At 50.2% G+C, this 20687-nt stretch overlaps 1 protein-coding gene across 2 annotated transcripts in view; it reads right to left on the reverse strand.

Moving 5' to 3' along the window:
* CDH4 (cadherin 4) overlaps positions 1-20687 on the reverse strand; it is a 480503-nt gene that overhangs the window by 106158 nt on the left and 353658 nt on the right. For both annotated transcript variants that reach the window (XM_055544529.1, XM_055544530.1), the window contains exon 4: positions 1954-2127. In XM_055544529.1, coding sequence (XP_055400504.1) covers positions 1954-2127 — 174 coding nt within the window. The remainder of the gene's footprint in view (positions 1-1953; positions 2128-20687) is intronic.

Consider the following 20687-nt stretch of genomic DNA (forward strand, 5'->3'; position numbering starts at 1 on the left):
GCCTCTGCCTACTGCTGCTTGCCTACCCGATGAGCAAGCTTTGTGTTAACTTGGGAGGGGGCGTGTTTTCCCCCATTGGAGCATGTAGACATCACTGTGGCTTGTGAGAAGACATGTCCCCATCAATATGCCCGTGGGCCAGTGGGGTGGTGAGCCCCTGCCAGTGAGGGGAAGCCAGCCCTCCCCCTGCCATCACCAGCCACAACTTCTCTGTCCCTGGGACCCTGGAGGGGGTCAGGAGGAAAGCACACCCGTGTCTTTTCCTCCATCGTCCAGCAGAGGACAGACACGGCAGGACCAACGGACCCAGCAGATCCTGGGGACCCTCGCAGGATAAGGCTCTGCCCATGGAAGAGCCTTTCACAAGCCTATGTGCAGCCTGTGAGACAGAGGAGGGAATTTCCATGTGTCAGGTGATAATATCATTAACTTGGGAGACTGGGAACCAGGGCAGCAGAATATTCCAGCAGTGCTTCTAAGTGGCTGGCTGTAAATCTGAGATTCCAACAATTCCTCTTCGGGTTTGAGTTGGATTAACGTGCTAGAGCAGCTCACAGAATTCAGAAATGTGCACTCACTGGCTTGTCAGTTTATTGTAAAGGCTGTGACTTGGGAACAATCAGATGGAAGAGGGGTGTGGGGTGAGGCGGGGAAGGGGCACCCCAGATCTCCATGTGCACACCCCCCGAGGCTCTCTGAACCGTATCCTTTTTGGTTTTTATGGAGGCTTGCTTCATCACATCAGCATGATTGATGAAATCATGGCCATTGGTTCAACCTCCAGTCCCCTTTCCATCCTGGAGGTAGGGGTGACAGAAGTACAGGTACCAGCCCTCCGGTCTCAGGGTTGGTCCCCCTGGTGACAAGGGTCCCCTGCTTTCCAAAAGTCCCCTTGTGCATAAACTCAGCTGTGCTAGACAGGGTTTGCTATGAATGTCTGCAGACATCTTTTTCACTCTTATCTTTTAGGAAACTGCATAGGCTTTAGGGGTTCTGGTGAATAACGGGGATGAACACCAAACTATATATTTCTTAAGTCACAGCATCACGTGTGGAGAAGGCAGGATGATGTTCATGACACGTCACTGTGGCTGTGATGTGTGTGTGGTGGGGCGTCTGACCTGGGGTCCCTGCGAAGTTTGCAGCTTCATCTCTGCATATTAAACACCACCCTCCCTTTCTGCGTCAAACAGAATAGGAAACAAAACAGGCAAATCAGGCCAAGAAATGAAGATGACACCTTAATAACAGAGTGGGGCAAGGCACTCTCCATGGATGGCATTATCTACTGGAATTCTCACTACCATTTTATCAAATTATTGCTCATATTGGGTTGCAATTTTCATTCAAAGGGAAGAAGAAAATGCTAGTTGATGGCCTTGATTATTGAAACATGAATTTGTGAAATGAGTCTTTCCCTCCTTCAGGAAAAGCAACCTCATGGTGGCTGTCAGGAGCAGATGACACCGAGGGAAAAGACACAGAGCTTCCTCCTGGCACCCCAGGCTCATTCTCAGGCTCTCTGACTTCACCAAGGTCACTGTCAGCACAGAGAAGCCATCATTCTCCATTTAGCATCTTAGTCATAATGGGGAAGAAGTGTGAACAAACAGATCAAAGGAAGATGTCAGAGGTCAAGGGCCACGACCCAGGTTCCTGTCCCATCTCCTCCCAAGCACCAGAGTCGTCACTTGACAGTGACCGGAGAGAGAGGACCCAAAGCGAGCAGGCCTGTCTACCCTGGAGGATGCGACCGCCCTTCTGATTTTTTTCTGTTCTGTGCAATACTGATCTTGTTACTGAAAAGGCGAAATCTTGATCTTCTCAGACACCCAGTGCAGAGCCATCCCAGGCTCCAGAAACATGCCTATCAGGCTCAATTCTTGACATCCTGGGAGGAGAAGCCTAGATAAAGCTGAGAGCAGCCCCCTCGGCAGGAGGCTCTCCACTCACCCTCACCAGCTGCTGCGGGAAGGGTCCGCGCGAGTTCTCTGGCACATTGATGGGTGGGATGACCCAGTCCCGTTTCTGCCTTCTCAGCCCGTTGGAGCTCTGGCGCTGTGGCCATGGCAGCAGCGTGTCTTTTGGAGGCTGGACGGGGTCCGGGACTGTGTTCTTCTTTCCTTTCTGCAGAAAGGGAGAAAAGAGGCAGATGAGCCTGGTTAGGTTTTGCAGAGGAAAAGGCATCACTTAGAATCTGTGCTTGTATTTGTGTGTGTGTGTTAATCACTAAGTCGTGTTAGACTCTTTGCAAACCCATGGACTATAGGCTGCTAGGCTCCTCTGTCCATAGAAGTCTCCAGGCAAGAATAGTGGAGTGGATTGCCATTTCCTTCTCCAGGGGATCTTTCTGACCCAGGGATTAAACTCTGGTCTCCTGTATTGCAGGCTGATTCTTTACCATCTGAGCCACCAGGGAAACCCCTGGAATCTAGATCCAGGAAAAGACTGGATGGTATTGGGAAAAGTGTGTGTGTGTGTGTGTATATGCTGGGGGGAAAAATTCTAGCAAACCTCTCGTCTGTACAAAGAAATGGACTACAGATTGAGTGGGGGTAAAGAAAATACAGATGACCATTTGACAAGTAGATCAGGGCTTTTAAAGAGGAAAACAATGGGAAAAAATGACAAAGGAAAGTACTCATATACTTTAATTTAAAACCCTTATTTATGGATGAATTTACAACAAATATGACCAGAGTTAGTAACCTCACTATATAAAGAGTTCCTATAAATCAATAAAATGGAACTTTATTATAACAGGAAAAAGACCACAAATAGATAATTACAGCAAAATAAATACAAAGGATTGATAAACTCATGAAAAATGTTCACATCTTCCAGTTATCAAACCAAACTAAAGTGGTGTATCTACCTCACCATCGCAGTGACAGGAGTAAACAAAGTGAGCCCTCTGCACTGAGGTGTATGCTGCGAGTCAGCAGGGCTGATGGTTGAGGCTGTGGGATTTGACGTCACACAGACCCTCGTCCAAAGATTTGTGGACGTGGGGAAGGCCCTCAATCTCTCTAAGCTTCAGCTGCTTCTTTTATAAAGTAGGGGTGGTATAACAGGACTGAATTCAGAGAGTTGCTATGGATATTAGACTGGTAAGAGCCCATGCCTGATGGGAACCAGTGGGTCTGGATGTTGGCTGTTCTGAAGTCATGGACCTCGTCACTGCTGGGACCAGCATTTAGCCAGTGACTTTCAAGGGCCTCAGAAAAGGTCCTTGCTCTTGACCCCATAACTCCAGAGCCAAAACCTGTCCCAGTGAAACTGTGTGGACAAAACCCTACAAATAAAGACGTTCATTGTAGTTGTCTTTATGATAATAGTGTGTATATATAAGAGTAAAAATATCAGGAAAAAATTCTGGAATTCTGATAGTAGTAAATAGTAGTTAAATGCATTGCACTGCATTCATATTTTGGGATATTACATGTCATGAGAAGTTACTCTTTGAATACACGAAGAAATTCCATACGATAATAGTAAATGAAGAAACGGTGCCAAAGTTACAGGCGATATGAGTCCCATGATTTTTTAAAGGGTAGAGAAAAGGCTGGAAGGAAACACACAGAAATGTGAACTCTGGTCTTCTCTAGTCACCAGTGAGTTTTATTTCACTTTCTTTCTTTTACCTTTCTGTATTTCGGGATGTTCTAATGTGCATGGAATTCTATAACTAAGAACTCCTGTGTACCTGTGGCGCCTGCACCTGCGTGGCCTCCAGGCTCACTTTCACGGCGCCCCGTGTGGTTGCCTCTGCACTTTCCACAGTTGATGTTCCTTTTACTCCAAGCCTCAGAGCCAGGAGCACACGGGAACTCATGGTACGGAGACAGACCTTAGACCAGGATAGCCCAAGCCTGGCTGGAGGCACCTGGCCCTACATGGCCCTTCTCCAGTCACGGCGTCGTCTCCACCCTCAGCTGAGCTCTGGACCCAGTGAGAACCCACTGGTCTTGGTATTGTCCGCTGTGGACAGAAGAGCCTGCCTCACTCCCTTTTGCAAAATTTGCATAGAAATGTTAGACACATGCAGACAAAACTAACTGATTTAACAACAAAAACAACTTGTATCCTTCCCCAAACCTAATGTTGATTTTTCTGTTGTTGTTTAGTGGCTCAGTCGTGTCCGACTCTCTGTGACCCGGTGAACTGCAGCACACCAGGCTTCCCTGTCCTTCACCATCTCCTGATGTTTGCTCAAACTCATGTCCATCTAGTCCCTCATCCTCTGTCGTCCCCTTCCCCTCAGGCCCTCAATCTTTCCCAGCATCAGGGTCTTTTCCAATGAGTTGGCTCTTCACATCATGTGGCCAAAGGATTCATACTTAAGCTTCAGCATCAGTCCTTCCAATGAATATTCAGGGTTGATTTCCTTCAGGATTGATTGATTTGATCTCCTTGCTGTCCAAGGGACTCTGAAGAGTCTTTTCCAGCACCACAGTTCGAAGGCATTACTTCCTCGGTGTTCAGCCTTTTTTATTGTCCAGCTCTCACATCCGTACACAACTACTGGAAAACCATAGCTTTGCCTGTACAGACCTTTGTAGGCAAAACCTAAAGCTACATCAGTGGAAAAACCTATCTAGGCTAACCGTATTCCACTGAGACCCTCTCTGGGACTTTCCCTACCAGGGCCCAGCTGTCTTCCGTGTTGAATTCCTGCACTTAAGAGTCTGCAGCAGTTAAAAACCGAAAGGTTCCCTAGGTGCGTCCCACCTTCATCAGAAGGATCTGTGCTAGGTGTGTGCATCCCGAGGCCTTGATTTCTCCGGAAACCTGACATCCTCCCAGCCTTGTGACCAACCCTGCGTCTCTCATGATGATGGGCGGGGCTGTCTCTAGGCTCCTTGATGAGCATCACAGAACAGCTTTCAGGCTGGTCCTAGCTGCACGTTGCCCCTTCCCTGGCAGCCAGAAAGTGAAAGTGTTAGTGGTTCAGTTGTGTCTGACTCTTTTTGATCCCGTGGACTGTAACCCACCAGGCTTCTCTGTCCATAGGATTTCCCAGGCAAGAATACTGCAGTGGGTTGCTATGCCCTCCTCATGGGAATCTTCCTGAGCCAGGGATTAAACCCAGGTTTTCTGCATTGCAGGCAGGTTCTTTATTGTCTGAGCCACTAGGGAAGTCCCTGGCAGCCAGGATGTAGATGACTGCTCTCCATGTGCCCTGGGCACTTCGTGGGCACTGAACGTTCTGCACCGTCTCTGCCTGCATCCTTCCTCCCTTCAAGGCCACAGGAAGGTCATCCCTTCTCTACCAGGGGACCCAGAGAGGCCAAGTCGCTTCCGAAGTCCTCTTAGCTCATTAGGCAGAGCCAGGATCTGAGTGCCGGGGGTCAGGCCTCAAGGTTGGAGCATCTGGCTGCATGCCACCCTAACTTCTGGGGTCTCTTCATGAGGTCACATCCCCTCTAGGAGTCCTCATGTCAGCATGCAGTGGGTTGGTTAGACAGGGACATTCCCATCTAAGAGGCCCAAAGGCATTGGTTTATCTCTGAGTTCCCCGTAGGTCAGCTTGCAGGTTAGAAATGCAAAGTGTAAGATCCCAGCCCGGACTCATGCCCTCTGGGGTGATGCCTGTGGTGTGTGTTTACAGAGCCCTCCAGGGGACCAGGGAGCTGTCACTCTCCACAGATGCAAGACCTCACCCCTCAGGAAATGAGGGTCACCTGTCCCAGCAACTGCCTCAGGAGACGGGAGCATGACAGTGTTTGTTCTGAGCTTGTTGGCATGAGGGCAGCAGCTGGAATCAGCCAGATTCACCTCGCACCACGGTGGGGGTTGGTGGGCCGGGGTCCCAGCCACAGGTACAACCTCTGGGAGGTGAGGACTGGACATCTGGGCTCCCCCCCACGTCTCCCTGTGCAGAGAACACAGGTCTACCTGGGCACCTGCTGAGGCTCACGTGAGCCTCTGAATCTGACTCAGGATTTGAAAGGTTTTCATCGAGCTGTTCTATTCTCCTTTAAAAAACCTGCCTCATCCTCCTTTGCTGAGGCTGCGCCTCCATGGCGTTAATTTCCCTAGTGTTGTTTAAATAAATTGCACATATTTGCTACTATTTTAAAGCTGTGAGACAAATGTAATAACAAAATCTGGAGAAGATCGATGCCAGACCTGAGCTAGCTATGCTGGGACGGGAAGACACCCGCTCCTCTGGGGGAGGGACGCCGACGCCAACATGGACGAGCCATTGCCCACGGGCGAGTGCTCGCTTCTGGACCCGCAATGACCTTGGGCCGCTCAGATCATGGCTTGCAAACCCAGATGCACAATCACACAGGTGGTAAATAACGCTGTGGCCGCTCTGGAGAGCATCTCTGAGCGGATAACAGGCATTTCCCCATGCGCCAAGGTCACCAGTGCTTCTGAGCCACGATGGTGGATGTCGGGTGAGACATGAATGTGGCCTCTGTGCTCCCGTTACTAAAAGCCACACATATGTGTGTTCATGTCCAGGCCTATATAGGCACATGCATGTATGGACATGGACACGTATGTATATGTGTACATGTGTACATATGTGTGTGCTCTGTATGTCTCTCTCTCTCTGTATATAAGGTGTCACAACTTTCTCAGAACCAACAGCCCGACCCTGACCCGGTGACCAAGCCCACATCACTGGTTCCTTACAGACACTTCAGCTTAAGTCAGAGGCCATGTAACTGGTAGGGGGAGGTTCCTGACTGCTGGGCTGGCCTTGGATTCGGCCACACTCGTTCTGCAGGTCTGCAGAATGGCGAGCACTGAGGAAATCGCCTGGTGGTCTGGTTGGACCCTCGATCCAGCCCACCTGCCTGCAGAGTTGGCGGCTGCGGGGATGGTGTGCAGCGGGGGGGGGGGGGGGTGGCATTCGAATCCTGACGCGGTTCCCCTGAATTCTATACATCACCCCCTGCACCTCTATCCTGTGAGTCTGGGTGGAGTCTGCTGGCTCTGGGGACCCTTAGAGCCCTGACCTAGGATGGGGTGGCAGGTGGGCTTCTACAGGGACATCTGGAGGGGGTAGGGCTGTTCTGCCCGCAGGTATGGCCTTTCCCCAAGAGGGCAGATGAGGGTGGGGACCATGGCTCCCAGGCATAGACAACGCAGAGACTGGACGCTCTTTTGTGAAGCCCTGAGTCTGCCTGCTCCTTAATTGGCTCTTATTTACAAAGCGTCTCTTCTTTGAGATGGCCTCTCCCACTGAGCCTTAATCGATCAGGCTCAGCACTGGATTCTTCTGCTGAGGAGGCTCTGAAATGGTGAGCTACCCAGAGGAGTTTCCCCAGGGCCGGTGGGGGGGTGGTCCTTGTACCAGGCCTGGGCCCTGAGTGAGTCTTTTACTTCCCCTGGGCCTCTGTTTCCCTCTCCAGGGGCCAGACGAGCTCTGGGGCAGCTGGGCTGTGGGCCAGAGGTGGGGAGTGTCTGCCTCAGGTCACAATCCGGGGAGGTTAGGTGGTCTCACTCCTGAGCGATACAGGTGAACTACAGGGTCGCATCCTCAACAGACACGCACTCTGTAAAGAAAACATGCAATGCCTGTGTGGCTGCTTGGGCTGGTCCCCCTGGAGGGGTGTGAGCCCTGCTCTGCCTGTGGCTCTTGGGGGTCTGGGGTGCCCAGGACAGGGCCTAAGATCCTTCCAGGTCACCTTGTCTCTGGGCTCAGTGCTTTTCTCTTGGCAGGGTTTCTGGACCAATCTCAGGTGTAGCATCCTCTGTCCAGGAATAAAGGGATGCACCCTCACACTCAGGAAGACACTTCAATGAACTCAGGAGAGAAAGGGATGCAGGAGGACAAGGACTGTCCTCCTTTCTCAAGGGAAGGCCACGGCCCCAAGTCCACAGACAAGCTGCATGATGTCCCCCGCCAAAATCATCACTTTCTACCCTCTCCCTGCACTGAGCCCAAACCTGGAGCCCAGGAGCGACCCTTGTGCCCATCTCCCCGAGGTGGCTTTCTCCCCAGCTCCTCACCGGCACACCGTCTCATTTTCTTAAGTTCCTGCAGCCCTGCGTCCGCCCAGCTCTGCTCTCCTTTCAACGAGGTTGTCCTCTGAGTCTGATTATGAGCGTAATTGAGAGAGACTCCCCGGTGAGGTCTTCAGGGACTTGCCGACATCAGGAAGAAGCTGGGTCATTTCCCTCCCATCATCGTTCACAAGTGAAAGATGAATAATGCAAAACTATCCTGGGGCAGGTTTTAAATTATCGCTTCTTTTTCCCTTCCTTTTTTTTCAAAAAGAAAAAAATGAGAGAGAGGAAAGTGTCAGGGGAGGACGGTAGTCATACGCTCCTCCTCCGATCTATATGCAAAAACTTATAATTGGTTATATGTTCCTGTTATCCAACCACTCACTAGTAGGAACACAGAACTATGAAGAGCCAAGTATAAGCAAATAGGTGACTCATAGAACACTCAGAAGTGAGCAGGGAATACAAACAACCCAGGCTGTGTCTGCGGTGTAGAAACTCCTTCTTGGCTGTTCTGGATTGAGGATGGTGTCAGTTGGTTAGCAGTGGGTAAGTGGAGAATATTCACCTTTCCCAGCGATGGGAGTGAAGGTGAGGGTCCCACCATGAGCCAGTCTGGGTCCTGGGGCCCTTGGCTGTGACTGGAGCAGGTGGACAGGGAGCAGGGCCCAGGACACAAGCCCCGGTCATCACACGTGGGTGCCTGGCCCTTCAGCAAAGTGCAGTGAGCTCCACTGTCCTCCAGAGAAGATGGCTCCCCAGAGGCCTCTGCCCTCAGGGGACGACGCAGATCTGGAGGTGGCTTAAAAACTCCCAGACCACGGTGTGTTTCTTAAGAGTGCCCAGTCACCCCACCCTTCAAGGACGGGGTCACAGATGAAGCCTGACGCCCCCACAGCCATTGCACGAAGTTGTTGGGTCCCAGGCTGCTCTGCCTCAGTGCCATAAATTTCCCCCACTAAAAAGTTATTTATTTATTTTTGGCTGTGCTGGGTTTTCATTGCTATGCGGGCTTTTCTCTAGATGTGGCAGGTGGTGGTGGGGGGGTACTCTCCAGTTGCGGTGCACGAGTTTCTCATTGCAGTGACTTCTCTTCTTGGGGAGTACGGGCTCTAGGGTGCATGTCAGCTTCAGTAGTTGGGGCACATGGGCTCAGTAGTTGTGGCTCCCTGGCTGTAGAGCACAGGCTCAGTAGTTACAGCACATGGGCTTAGTTGCTCCGTGGCATGTGGGATCTTCATGGACCAGAGAGCGAACCTGTGTCTTCTGCATTGGTAGGTGGATTCTTTACCACTGGGCTATTAGCGAAGCCCTCCCCCCCACTTTCGAGAGAATAGCATAAGCACAAGTCCACGCGATTCAATAAAAGCTAAATTTATCAGAAAATGTTCAAGCTAGCTCCCTGTGGGACCTGTCCACCAGGTGAGGTAACCCTGATGTCCACAAGGACGCTTCTTAATCAAGGGGTGCAGGGTGGGCTCCCTCCCCCCAGAGGTGACAGTGGGCTCTCACCACCCTGGGCAGCTCCTCCTGGGGAACGTGCCCCACACATTCCACCACCTTGATGGGCAGTGCAACCCGGGACGCTTAATGCCGAGAGACAAGGCTTCTGTGAGGCTGGAGCCTGTGGCTGCAATTTGCATAAGCAGGTAATGGAGGGATGATACAGGCAACAGGGAATCCTGTTCTTTAACCTGCTAGTCTTCCCTGCTCTCTGGTCTCTAGGCTGGGCATGTGCCTGGGAGCCATGTGCCAGCACCTCTCTGGGTGGTGGACGCACAGCTGAGGGTCAGAGGTCTGGGACCAGAACCTGCACTGAATTTCCTGGGAGATGTGGGGAGAGGAAGTCCTCAGGTGGAAGGCCCTGGGAGCCCTGATTAGGCTGGGGGTGCTTCTCTTTCATCACAGAAGTCAACCTGTGCCTGTGAGTCTCACTCTACTACCATCTCTGGGTATCCACCCCTTTCCTTTAACCAGTGTCCAGCCTTGCCTGCTCCTGCACCTTCCTACGTAGAGTGACCGTGATAGCTCGCAGTCTCATCAGACCCTCTCGGTGGTCCTGATATTGGGGAAGGGGGTGGCCCATCCCAGCAGAAACATGACCGATGTAGGGCTTGGTGCTCCCAAGTTACAGAATTTGTGGGTCTGTGCTCAGAATGAGACATGAGGGGATGACACGCTCTGTCTGCGTGTGGACTCACACTGTGTGTGATGGAACACAGGTGCATGAGATTCACCCTCAAGTATCAGTGTTATTTATGGGTCTCTCCTTGGTCTCTGATTCACCAGCCTTCCTGTTTTCATTGCTTCTTTACAGCTTTGGGTTAAACATGCTTCAAATAAGGAAACAGCGTCCTACCCATCCCAACTCCCCCAAATGTCAGGTCTAGTACTGATTTTCACTGAGGATAATTAGATTTCATGAGAAAAAAAAGAGAGGCACCAAAATCTATAAGATAGTTCATTCCTCTACCTCCGACTTCCCTTTCAATATACATTTGAAAAATGGTACATTTTGTTTGCCTGCAAGCATGTATATTTAAAATATTTAACTAGGGTTCTGTCTGCAGCCTTCTGGCTGGTTTCCATGGCAGCTAAGGACCGACAGAATAAAATGGTATTTAACAAACACAAAATAAAACAACAGAAAGATAGCTCCCTTCTTTAACAAATAGAGCATGGGAGCCATTCTAAACAAACATTTGCATGAGTTTGGTTCTGAAAAGGCACTTAGTGGAATTTTTTTTACATCCACAACACAATGGGGAAGACCAGTGCCCTATCTTTGCACCCCCTCCCCTCAAAGCAACTATGGTATTTCTTACTTCCCATCTCTTCTAAGAAGGGGAGACTGTTTTGAGAATTCCCATAAAAGTCATGCAAAGAAAGGTCTCCTGCACGAAACAACATGATTATTTCTTTGTGTATCCATATTTGGAAGGAAAGTCTGAAGCTAACACTTCTGTACTCGCTGCCTGGTGTGCGGGGGATGCGGGGGTGGGGTGGAGTGGGGGATGGGATGGACTCCCCAACCCCCGGCCTCGTTCACTTGTACCCAGAACAACTCAGGAAGGGACAGGCTGACACGGTCGTCACTCATATCTGGGCAGAGGTCCGAGGACTGGCCAGGTTCATACAGCTGTGACGGCGACTGGGTCTGAGCTCGGCCTCCCTGCTCCTCACTCGCAAGGTGAAGCCCTGACACGGAGGGCGGATGTCGCCGTGCTGTGCGGGCCTGACCCCACTGCTGCTGTTTCCTAAGGGTCAGGGTCAGGGACTGTGGGGGTGGGCGCATCCCTGGGGAACCACTGAGCCCTGGTTCTTCAGGCAACTTGTTTCCATCACCATCATCCTCAGGGAAGCTTTGTGTTCTCAAGTAGTTTGAAAACCTCATTTCTCTTAACAGACGCTCACAGCACACCCCTTGCCCTCTGCAGCCTCGTGTCCCCAGCAAAACGAAGACACAAGATAATGTGTCTCCCAGGGCCTGAGAAGTACCCCCCGATCCCACCTGGCTCTAAACCAGGCTCTTTGCACTGCCAACCTGGGAAGCAGGGCGTGCTCTGGGGGGCGTCCTGTGCACTTGTAGGGTGCTCAGGTCCACGCGATGCTAGGAGCACCCCCACCCTCTGTGACAACCCAAACTCCAGGCTTCTCCTCCAAGAGCCCTGCTTGGGGACCTGCTCTAGAGAATTAGGACAATTATGTTTTGCCAGCAACAACATAAATGAAATTACTCTTTAGTTTACAGAAAGAAGTACAATTACAGTAAGAGAAGATAAATTAAATTAGCAAGTTAAGCCAAAATGTATGACTTTTTCCTGGAGTTGCAAGCAGTGGAACTGGTTGGAATCGCTCACATTGGTGTCAATTAGTGAGAAAAACAGTCAGTTTCGTCAGCGTGGGTGATTCTGGAAGGCTTCGGTCAGGATGAGCGTTGTGTGGGTGGTGAGGGAGGGTCTCTTCCTGTTTGTACCTGCAGCTTGGCTCCTGCACAGCTGCAGGAGAGGCGATGAAGGATGCCGGGGTGTGTCCTGCAGAAGTGACAGGTGTCCCCTCATGGGAACAAGGAAGCAGAGTGGTGGACTTGGCTGGGTGGGGATGGCTTCCACCCTCTGAGGCTTTTGTATTTTCAGGAAAAAGAGAAGCTGAGAGGGGGAGGTGCTAGGATCCAGGTGGTGGGTACTGGTGGTGGGACCTCCTGGAGCAAGGAACGGACAGTGGCCGTCCGGAGCACAGTGGTGAGACACGATGGTCCCCGTGGGGTGGGAGAGGCAGCCGGGCCAGCCCCTGGGGGCCTTCATCCTGCTTAGTAAACCAGACCTGACTAGCGCCCACTCCTTGCCTCTCTCGCAGCAGAGACACAGCAGGAAGCAGGCCGGGCATGGTGCTGGCCAAGACAAGATTGCTGCAGAAAAAGCCTCACCCTCCCACCCTTGCTCTCAGGCCCCCTGGAAAACCGACACATCTTAGAATAGACACAAATGCCTCTCCAAGGGCCACCTGACCTGGGCTTTGCCTAAGGGTGCTCCCTTAGCCCGAGGGTGCTCCCATCTCTACCTGCTTCTCTTATCTCCGGTCTCGACTCAGATGTCGCACTCCTGGCTCCCTGGACAGACCAGCAGCCTCTGCCTTCTATCGGCCCAGCCCTGGGCCATTCCCTACTCCCAAGAAAGGCCAGGGAAAGTGACCAATGATGGTCATGCCTTTCTCCCTGGGCTTGGACCCCGGGCACCTCTCCTCTGCAAAATGAAGACCCTGACACTCGTTCAAGGACGTCAGCAGCCTGAAATGTGGTCTGAGTTGGCCCTTTTCCACCGTGTCACTCCTGCTCACCCCGGGGAAGCCTGGAGCCCTCCCCCTGCAGCTTCCAGGGGTTAGAACTCACTCCTGCCTCTGCAGGAGTTAACTCTTGCAGAGTTAACAGCTGTGGATTTCTGGGGAGCATTGTGCACCCACTGAGGTCTAACACTGATCACCCATTGCTGGCGGGGCCACTCGGCTGTGGTCACCATGGATTTCCTTCCTGACAGTCTGTGTGTCTGTGACATGGACACTCGGTTCTCCCAGGCAGTCAAGCCTGTGCCTGAAGTACCGAGCTCGTCATCACGCATTAATGTGGCTGCCAGCCTCCGGAGAACAGGCACGTGGACAGCAGTCTGCTCACTCGCCAGCCGTACTTTCCCATATTGGCCACACCGGGAGTCGCTGTTTCTGTCACGTGGGGGCCACCTTTTGGAAAAGCATATAAGGACCGTCTTGCTACTTTCTGAAGGTGCGTGCACACTCTGCTTCCAGGGCTCCACCTGATGGCCTTCACATGCTTTCCCAAGGTAGCACTGCACGTGGCAAGCTCCACTGGCCCCCTTTGGTTAAAACTCCCAAGTGGGCAGCGTAGGGGTTAAGGCATGGGTGCTGGTCCTCTGGCGCTCATGAAGGGCTGCTCGGGGGCCAGCCTTTCCTTGGGGGCCTCATTGTCGGGGGTGGGGTGTGTCTCAGAAACTGCTTCTCAGCCAGGTCCTCTCCATTCCGTGTCCTGTCACAGATCTGGGTGTCTGTGATACAGACGGGCTCCTTCTACTCACAGAGGCAGACCGTGGGGGTGGGGCTTTAACACCTGTGGTCTTGGCAAGATGTCCTCGCTGGGACTGGAGACCCGAGCAGCGGCGAGAAGAGGACTGGAAGCTCTGAACTCTTATCCACCTTCAGGAGGCTACACGGATGGTGTGTGTCTCCACCCTTGGGGTCGGGTCTCCACCTCAGCTGGAAGGCACTGGAGACATCTCCAGTGACTGACTGTCCTGGGCTCACCACAGACAGGGGCTTCCATGGCAGACACTCATGTCATGGTTCTGGAGGCCAGAGGCCAAGACCAGGTGTGGGAAGGGCAGTCCCTCCGCAGGGCCGAGTGAGAGGCTCGCCCCAGGCCCCTCTCCTGGAGCCTGGTGGTGGGCAGTGTCCTTGTTTTGCAGAAAGGCAACCTCCATCCTTGTCTTCATCTTCACACAGGTTCTGCCCGGGACTGCTGTCGTGCTGTGCTTAGTCACTCAGTCGCGTCTGACTCTGCCACCCCAAGGACTGTATCCTGCCAGGCTTCTCTGTCCATGGGATTCTGCAGGCAAGAATACTGGAGTGGGTTTCCATTTCTTCCTCCAGGGGATCTTCCTGACCCAAGGATCGAACTTGCATCTCCTGCATTGGCAGGCAGATTCTTTACTGCTGCACCATAGGGGAAGCACCAAGGACTGTGTCTGTGTTCAAATTTCCTCTTTAATAAGTTCACCAGTCCTGTAGGATTAGGGTCCCTCTGCCCTGAGGACCTCACTGGAACTAATTACATCTGACAACCTGGTCCCATTCTGAGGAACTGTGGGCTAGGACTTCCACACAGAAACGCTGAGGGCACAGTTCAGCCCAACACTTGGGGAGGTGGAAATCCCGGGGAAAGATGGCGCTTTGGCATCTGGGCCCGGGCACGGGATAACGTGCGACTGAGTTTATCTTTCATAGACGTTGACACACTCTACAATCTAATATTAGTTTCATAAACAACAGTTTCCTCTTTTGCAAAGTATACCCACAGGTCCCATTGACACTTTCAAGTGCTGCACAGCCAGCCAGATGACAAGGGTGCGAGAACTTGATCTCACTATCGACTGTGAGGCCAAACATCGCTCCAATTCCTTGGGGGCGATGCAGCTCTCCCGTGGGAAATATGTGACCTCATTTGCATTTTCTAATTGAATTGCTATCAGCTTTCCTGCAAGACTGCACACAAAAACCTTCTTCCAGATTCCAGCCCTGCTGGTATTACCCACAAAAAGACCGCCTTTAAATGGTTGCTAAGAAGGGAGAGGAAAGGGAGAAGTTGCCAGGAGTTTATGGTTCACCTGACCGTAAAGCTGCTTTTGCTCACGCCCTGAGAGTCGCTGAAATGATGGACGAGGGAGACCGTGCTTGATGGGACCTGACGCGAGAGAGCAGGGATTTACCGAACTGGGAAATTAGGGGCTCCCTTTGCGCCCTCCTCCGGGGATTCGCTTCAAGTTTCCTTTCATGAGAGTTTCTTGGGACTTTTAACGCTACAAATGGCTCCTTTGAAGCAGACCCTTTGACTTCCCTGGTGGATCAGACCAGGGCATCTGCCTGCAATGCAGGAGACCCGGGTTTGATCCCTGAGTGAGGATGATCCCCTAGAGAAGGACATGGGCAACTCACTCCAGTATTCTTCCCTGGAGAATTCAACGGACAGTGGAGCCTGGCAGGCTACAGTCCACGGGGTCACAAAGAGTCGGACATGACTGAGGGATTAACACTTTCCCTTTGTGTTTCTAGAAACTTCTACCAGCAGAACTCCCACTTGCGGTGTCCCCCTTGAACTCCCCACCTTTCCAAACCCAGCCAGAAAGCCCTCTGCATGCACTGAAAAGATGCTTTGAAATTGTGAAGTATAAAGGACATGTGGGAAAGTGCTTGCAACTTCAGTAAACAAACACAGGAATGAGAACAGAATGAACACCTGGCCCAGGTCCCCCCACTCATTCCTCAAAGCCCCCTAGGCCTGCCTCCTCCTGCTTCCTCTGTGAGGTTGTACACATACTCCATGTTGTCTAAGTCTGGACCACATCTGCATTTCCCGGCCCTCTATCCCTCGATGCGTGTCTGTGGGATTTGCCTACCCTGTTCATTTTTGCTGCTACACAGAATTTCACTGCAGGAAGCCACCACCAGATTCTTAACCAACCTAATGCTAATGAGCCTTTGGGTTCTTTTCAGGTTCATCAGATTCTGGTGCAGAGCTCTTGGTATGAATGGGCACATACTTCCTTTGGGCTTGTACCTATGACCAGCGGCATGATGAAAAATACACACTTGGTCTCTGCTCCTCATTCCTGACACAGAGCTCTTGAAACCCTTGCAACCTCTGCAGTGATGGATTGACGGGGTACCTTACCCACGGCTCCTAAGTCCCTAGGAGTTTCCTGGATGATAGAGCATTTTTTGTTCTAATGAAATGACTCTGGGTGGGCTGCTGGAGGGGGCTTGTCACCAGAAAGTTGGAGTCATGATTAGGAACTTGGAACTGTCAGCCCCCTGCCCACTCCATCCTCTGGGGAGGGGAGAGGGAATGAGTTGAGAAGTTGAGTTCATGGATTGTGCTTGCGGGATGAAGCCTCCATAAAAATCCCTGAACTCTGGGGTGTGGAGAACTTCTGGGTTGGTGAACACATCCATGTGGCAGGAGGATGGTGCACCCATCACCACGGGGATAGAAGCCCTTGCATTTGCGATCCGTCTGGACCTCCCCCTATGTAGTGCTTGACCTGGACATTTCTTCATGATAAACCAGGAAGAGTAAGTGTGTGCTGCCCCCAATTCTGCCAACCTTTGTAGCAAATGATTGACCAGAGGTGTGGGCGGTGAGAACTGAGTTGGACAGAAGCGAGTAACCGGGAGGAGACTCATCACTTGTGACCCACATGTGACAGGAAGTAGGCTTGTGGACTGAGCCCTGAGCCTCACGGTCTGTGCTGACTCCGGGCTGTGAGGGTCAGAATTGAATTAAATTAGAGAACACCCAGTTGGTGTCCATGGAAAGGCAGAGGATTGGCTGGGGTAGAAAACCTACAGCTTTGGTGTCAGAGGTGTGAGAAGGGGAACAGTTCTTCTCAACTAGGCCAAGGTATATTCAAATTTAAATGGAAAAGCTGATTGCTATTGGAGAGGCTGTACCTTAATGCATCCCCACCAAGCACATGGGAGTGCCACTTCTCCACGTTCTCACCAATGTGAGAACTGGTACTGCCAGTCTTTCAAAGGCTAGTCATTCTGGTAGGTTTTTGGCTTTTATCTGCATTGCCGTGCTGAGGTTGACATGTCTTCACACTGACCCACCACCAGGCAGGTGGGTCTTTCACGGACAGCTTGTTGTTTTTTAATTTTTCTCCTATCAGGTTATCTGTCTTTACATAGTGATTTGAAGCTCTCTCTATATTCAGGTGGATAAGGAAATGGCAACCCACTCCAGTATTCTTGCCTGGAAACCCTACGAACAGAGGAGCCTGGTGGGCTACAGTCTACAGGGTCAGAAAGAATCGGACACGACCGAGCTTGCACACTCATCTATATTCAGGACGTGCCTCTTTGTCAATCACTGAAAGTGAAAGTGAAGTCGTTCAGTCGTGTCCGACTCTTTGTGACCCCATGGACTGTAGCCTATCAGGCTCCTCTGTCCATGGGATTTTCCAGGCAAGAGTGCTGGAGTGGATTGCCATTTCCTTCTCCAGGGGGTCTTCCCGACCCAGGGATTGAACCCGGGTCTCAAGCATTGCAGGCAGACGCTTTACCATCTGAGCCACCAGGGAAGCCCTGTCAATCATTAAGTGTCACAAATATCCTCTCTCATCTCTGGTTTATCTTTTCACTTAAAAAATTATTTATTTTTAATTGAAGGATAATTGCTTTCCAGTCTTTCCGCTTTCTTAAGTAGTGATAAGTAGATTCTCATTTTTCATGAAGTCAAATCATCAACCATTGCTGTAGTCTCTGTACTTCATCACATATGAGAGCTTTCCCCACACACCACTTCCAATCCTCTTCTATTTGTCTGCTTTGTCTTGCACACTCAGAGTTACAATTCACCTGGAACTGATCGGGATGTAGCATGGGGGTAGGGGTCACTTGGGACTTCCCTGGTGGCTCAGATGGTAAAGAATCTGCCTGTAATGAGGGAGACCTGGGTTGAGAAGATCCCCTGGAGGAGGGCACGGCAGCCCACTCCAGTATTCTTGCCTGGAGAATCTCCAGGGACAGAGGAGCCTGGCAGGCTGCAGTCCATGGGGTTGCAAGGACTCGGACGTGACTGAGCGACTAAGCACAACACAGGGGTCACTTGACTTTTCCCCTTTAGGGTACCCCATTGGCCCAGCATCACTTATGGAAAAGACAGTCCTTCTCCACTATTCTAAGTAGGCTTGGCAATTTTTTTTGTTAAAGGGTCACACAGTTAAATAGTTTAGACATTGCAGGTCAAGAAGCAAAGTCGAGGATATTAATTTAAGTGCTTATACAACCATTTGAAATTACAGAAGCCATTCTTAGCTTGCAGGCATCAGCAGGCAGGTGGCAGGTCAGATGTGACCTGTGAGCTGCAGTTTACTGGCCTCTGCCATCCAGCGCCACTCATGAAAAATCCAGTGTTGGCACTGTGTGTATTTGACAAGGTAAATCAAGTCATTTATGTGAAGTTGGTGAATTGTGTTGTATACAAGTTAAACCTCCATGAAGATGAAAGTGAAAGTGAGTTGCTCAGTTGTGTCCCACTCGTTTCGACTCCATGGACTATACAGTCCATGGAATTCTTCAGGCCAGAATACTGGAGTGGCCTTTCCCTTCTCCAGGGGATCTTCCCAACCCAGGGATCAAACCCAGGTCTCCCACACTGGAGGCGGATTCTTTACCAGCTGAGCCACAAGGAAAGCCCAAGAATACTGGAGTGGGTAGCCTATCCCTTCTCCAGAGGATCTTCCCAACCCAAGAATTGAACTGGGGTCTCCTGTGTTGAAGACGGATTCTTTAGCAACTGAGCTATCAGGGAAGCCTTCCATGAAGATAAGACTTTCCAAAATGTTAAATATTTTTTCTGGACGATTCTGTTCCATTTGTTTGACCTCAGACAGTACCATCTAATGAGTTCTGCGGCTCTCAGATGGGGCTCCTGGGGAACATCTGGCGATGACAGGAGACAGCCTTGTTGCAAACAGGGGTGGTGGGGTGCTGCTAGCACCTGGAGTGGGCAAGGGATGCTGGCAAACATCCCACAGTGCACAGGGCTGCCCCACATCAGAGATGATCTGGCCCCAAATGCCTGCAGTGGTAAGGCTGAGAAACTGGTGTGGTTTATCCGGAGTCCTAATGTCTGAAACACCCAGCCCTCCCATTTTTGTGTCATTCTAGGTTATTCCCACATGTGCACTCAGTCATTCAGTTGTGTACAACATTTTGAGACCCCATGGACTGTAGCCCACCAGGCTTCTCTGTCCATGGGATTGGCAAGAATACTGGAGTGGGTTGCCAAGCCCTCCTCCAGGGGATCTTCCCAAACCAGGGATTGAACCTACATCTCCTTTGTCTCCTGCATCGCAGGCAGATTCTTTACCACTGAGCCACCAGGGAAGCCCTTTGTATTTCTGTTTAAAAATTTAAAGTCAGCTCTTAGCCTTTCTATAGAAAAGCAAAGAAAAAACATGTTGGATTTCTGCTGGGATTGTGTTAAATCTATAGAAACCTTTGGGTAGAATTGACATCACCATAACATTAAGCCTCTTATGAACAGGGTGTATCCCTCTGTTTTCAAAGATCTTTAAATGTTCTCAGTAATATGTAGGGAATTCCCTGGTGATGCAGGGGTTAGGACTTCATGCTCTCACTGCCAAGGAGCCGGGTTCAATCCCTGGTGTGAGAACTAAAATCCCACAAGCTGCAGAGTGCAGCCAAAGAGAAAAAAATTGCTCTCAGTAATATGTAAGGGTCTTGTATAATTAATGTTATTGTAATTGGTATCTGGTTCAGACTTTATTTTCTAACTATTCCTGGTCTGTTGTTGTTGTTCAGTTGCTCAGTCGTGTCCAACTCTTTCGACCCCATGTACTGCAGCATGCCAGGCTTCCCTGTCCTTAACTATCTCCTGCAGTCTGTAAAGATGCAATCACTTTTACATCCAGCATCCTTGCTAACATCATTCATTAATTCCAATAAATTAGCCAGAGATTATTTTGGATTTTCTACATTCACGATATAAGCTACACATAATGCTAGTTCTGTTTATTCCGATTTCTTTTTCTTGCCTAAACTCACTGGCTTGAGGCTCTGGTGTGTGATGTAAGAGTGTCCTTGTCCTATTTTTGAAGTCAAGGAAGGCTTTGAGTATTCCAACTGTAGTTCAGATGTTTGCTATAGATACTCTTTGTGAAATTAAGAATGGTTGCTTTTCCTCATTTGCTGAACAGTTTCATCTTGAATGGAAGTTAAATTTAACAATTACTCTTCAGATGATCATGTGATGTTTATTCTATTTTGCATTACTTGGGTTAATGTTTAAGTGTTAAACCAAATCTTGATTTCTTGAAACAGACAAATGTGGCCATTGTTTAGCCCATGTAAACATGGGTGGATTCATGTGTGTTAAAATTTTGCTTAGGATTTTTTCCCGTCTATTCTGAGTGGACAGGCATGTAACGATCCTCTCTCTCGTTGTTCTTTCAAGGTCCTTGCTGGCTTTGGGAAAAGTTCCTGTTGGTTTCAACATGGTCCCCATTTGGTTGGGGAAGCCATCCCTCTTGTGGGATGAGTTTTAACTCCTTACAGCTTGGGTAAAACTTACCAGTGGAGCCCTCATGGTGAGAGGAATTTTTTGTGTGTGATAAAAATCTGAACTAAAACTTTATTCACAATAATAAAACAGTTCAGATGTTCCTTTCATGTTAATTTTGGTAAATTTTATATTCTAGAATGTTACCTATTCCATCTTTGTTTTCAAATATATTGGTATAAATTATATATAATGTCCTCAAGGGACCTTTCTAATGTCTGTGTGATTGGTCATGAGGTTCTCTTGTCATTCTAGATAGGAATTATTTTCAGGTTTTTTCTTAGTCTACAGTTTGGTGGTTAAACTACTAAGCTGAGCCGACTTCTGTCTTTGTTGATTCTATTATTTT

The sequence above is a fragment of the Bubalus kerabau genome, chromosome 13, assembly GCF_029407905.1.
Source record: "Bubalus kerabau isolate K-KA32 ecotype Philippines breed swamp buffalo chromosome 13, PCC_UOA_SB_1v2, whole genome shotgun sequence".
NCBI lineage: Eukaryota > Metazoa > Chordata > Mammalia > Artiodactyla > Bovidae > Bubalus > Bubalus kerabau.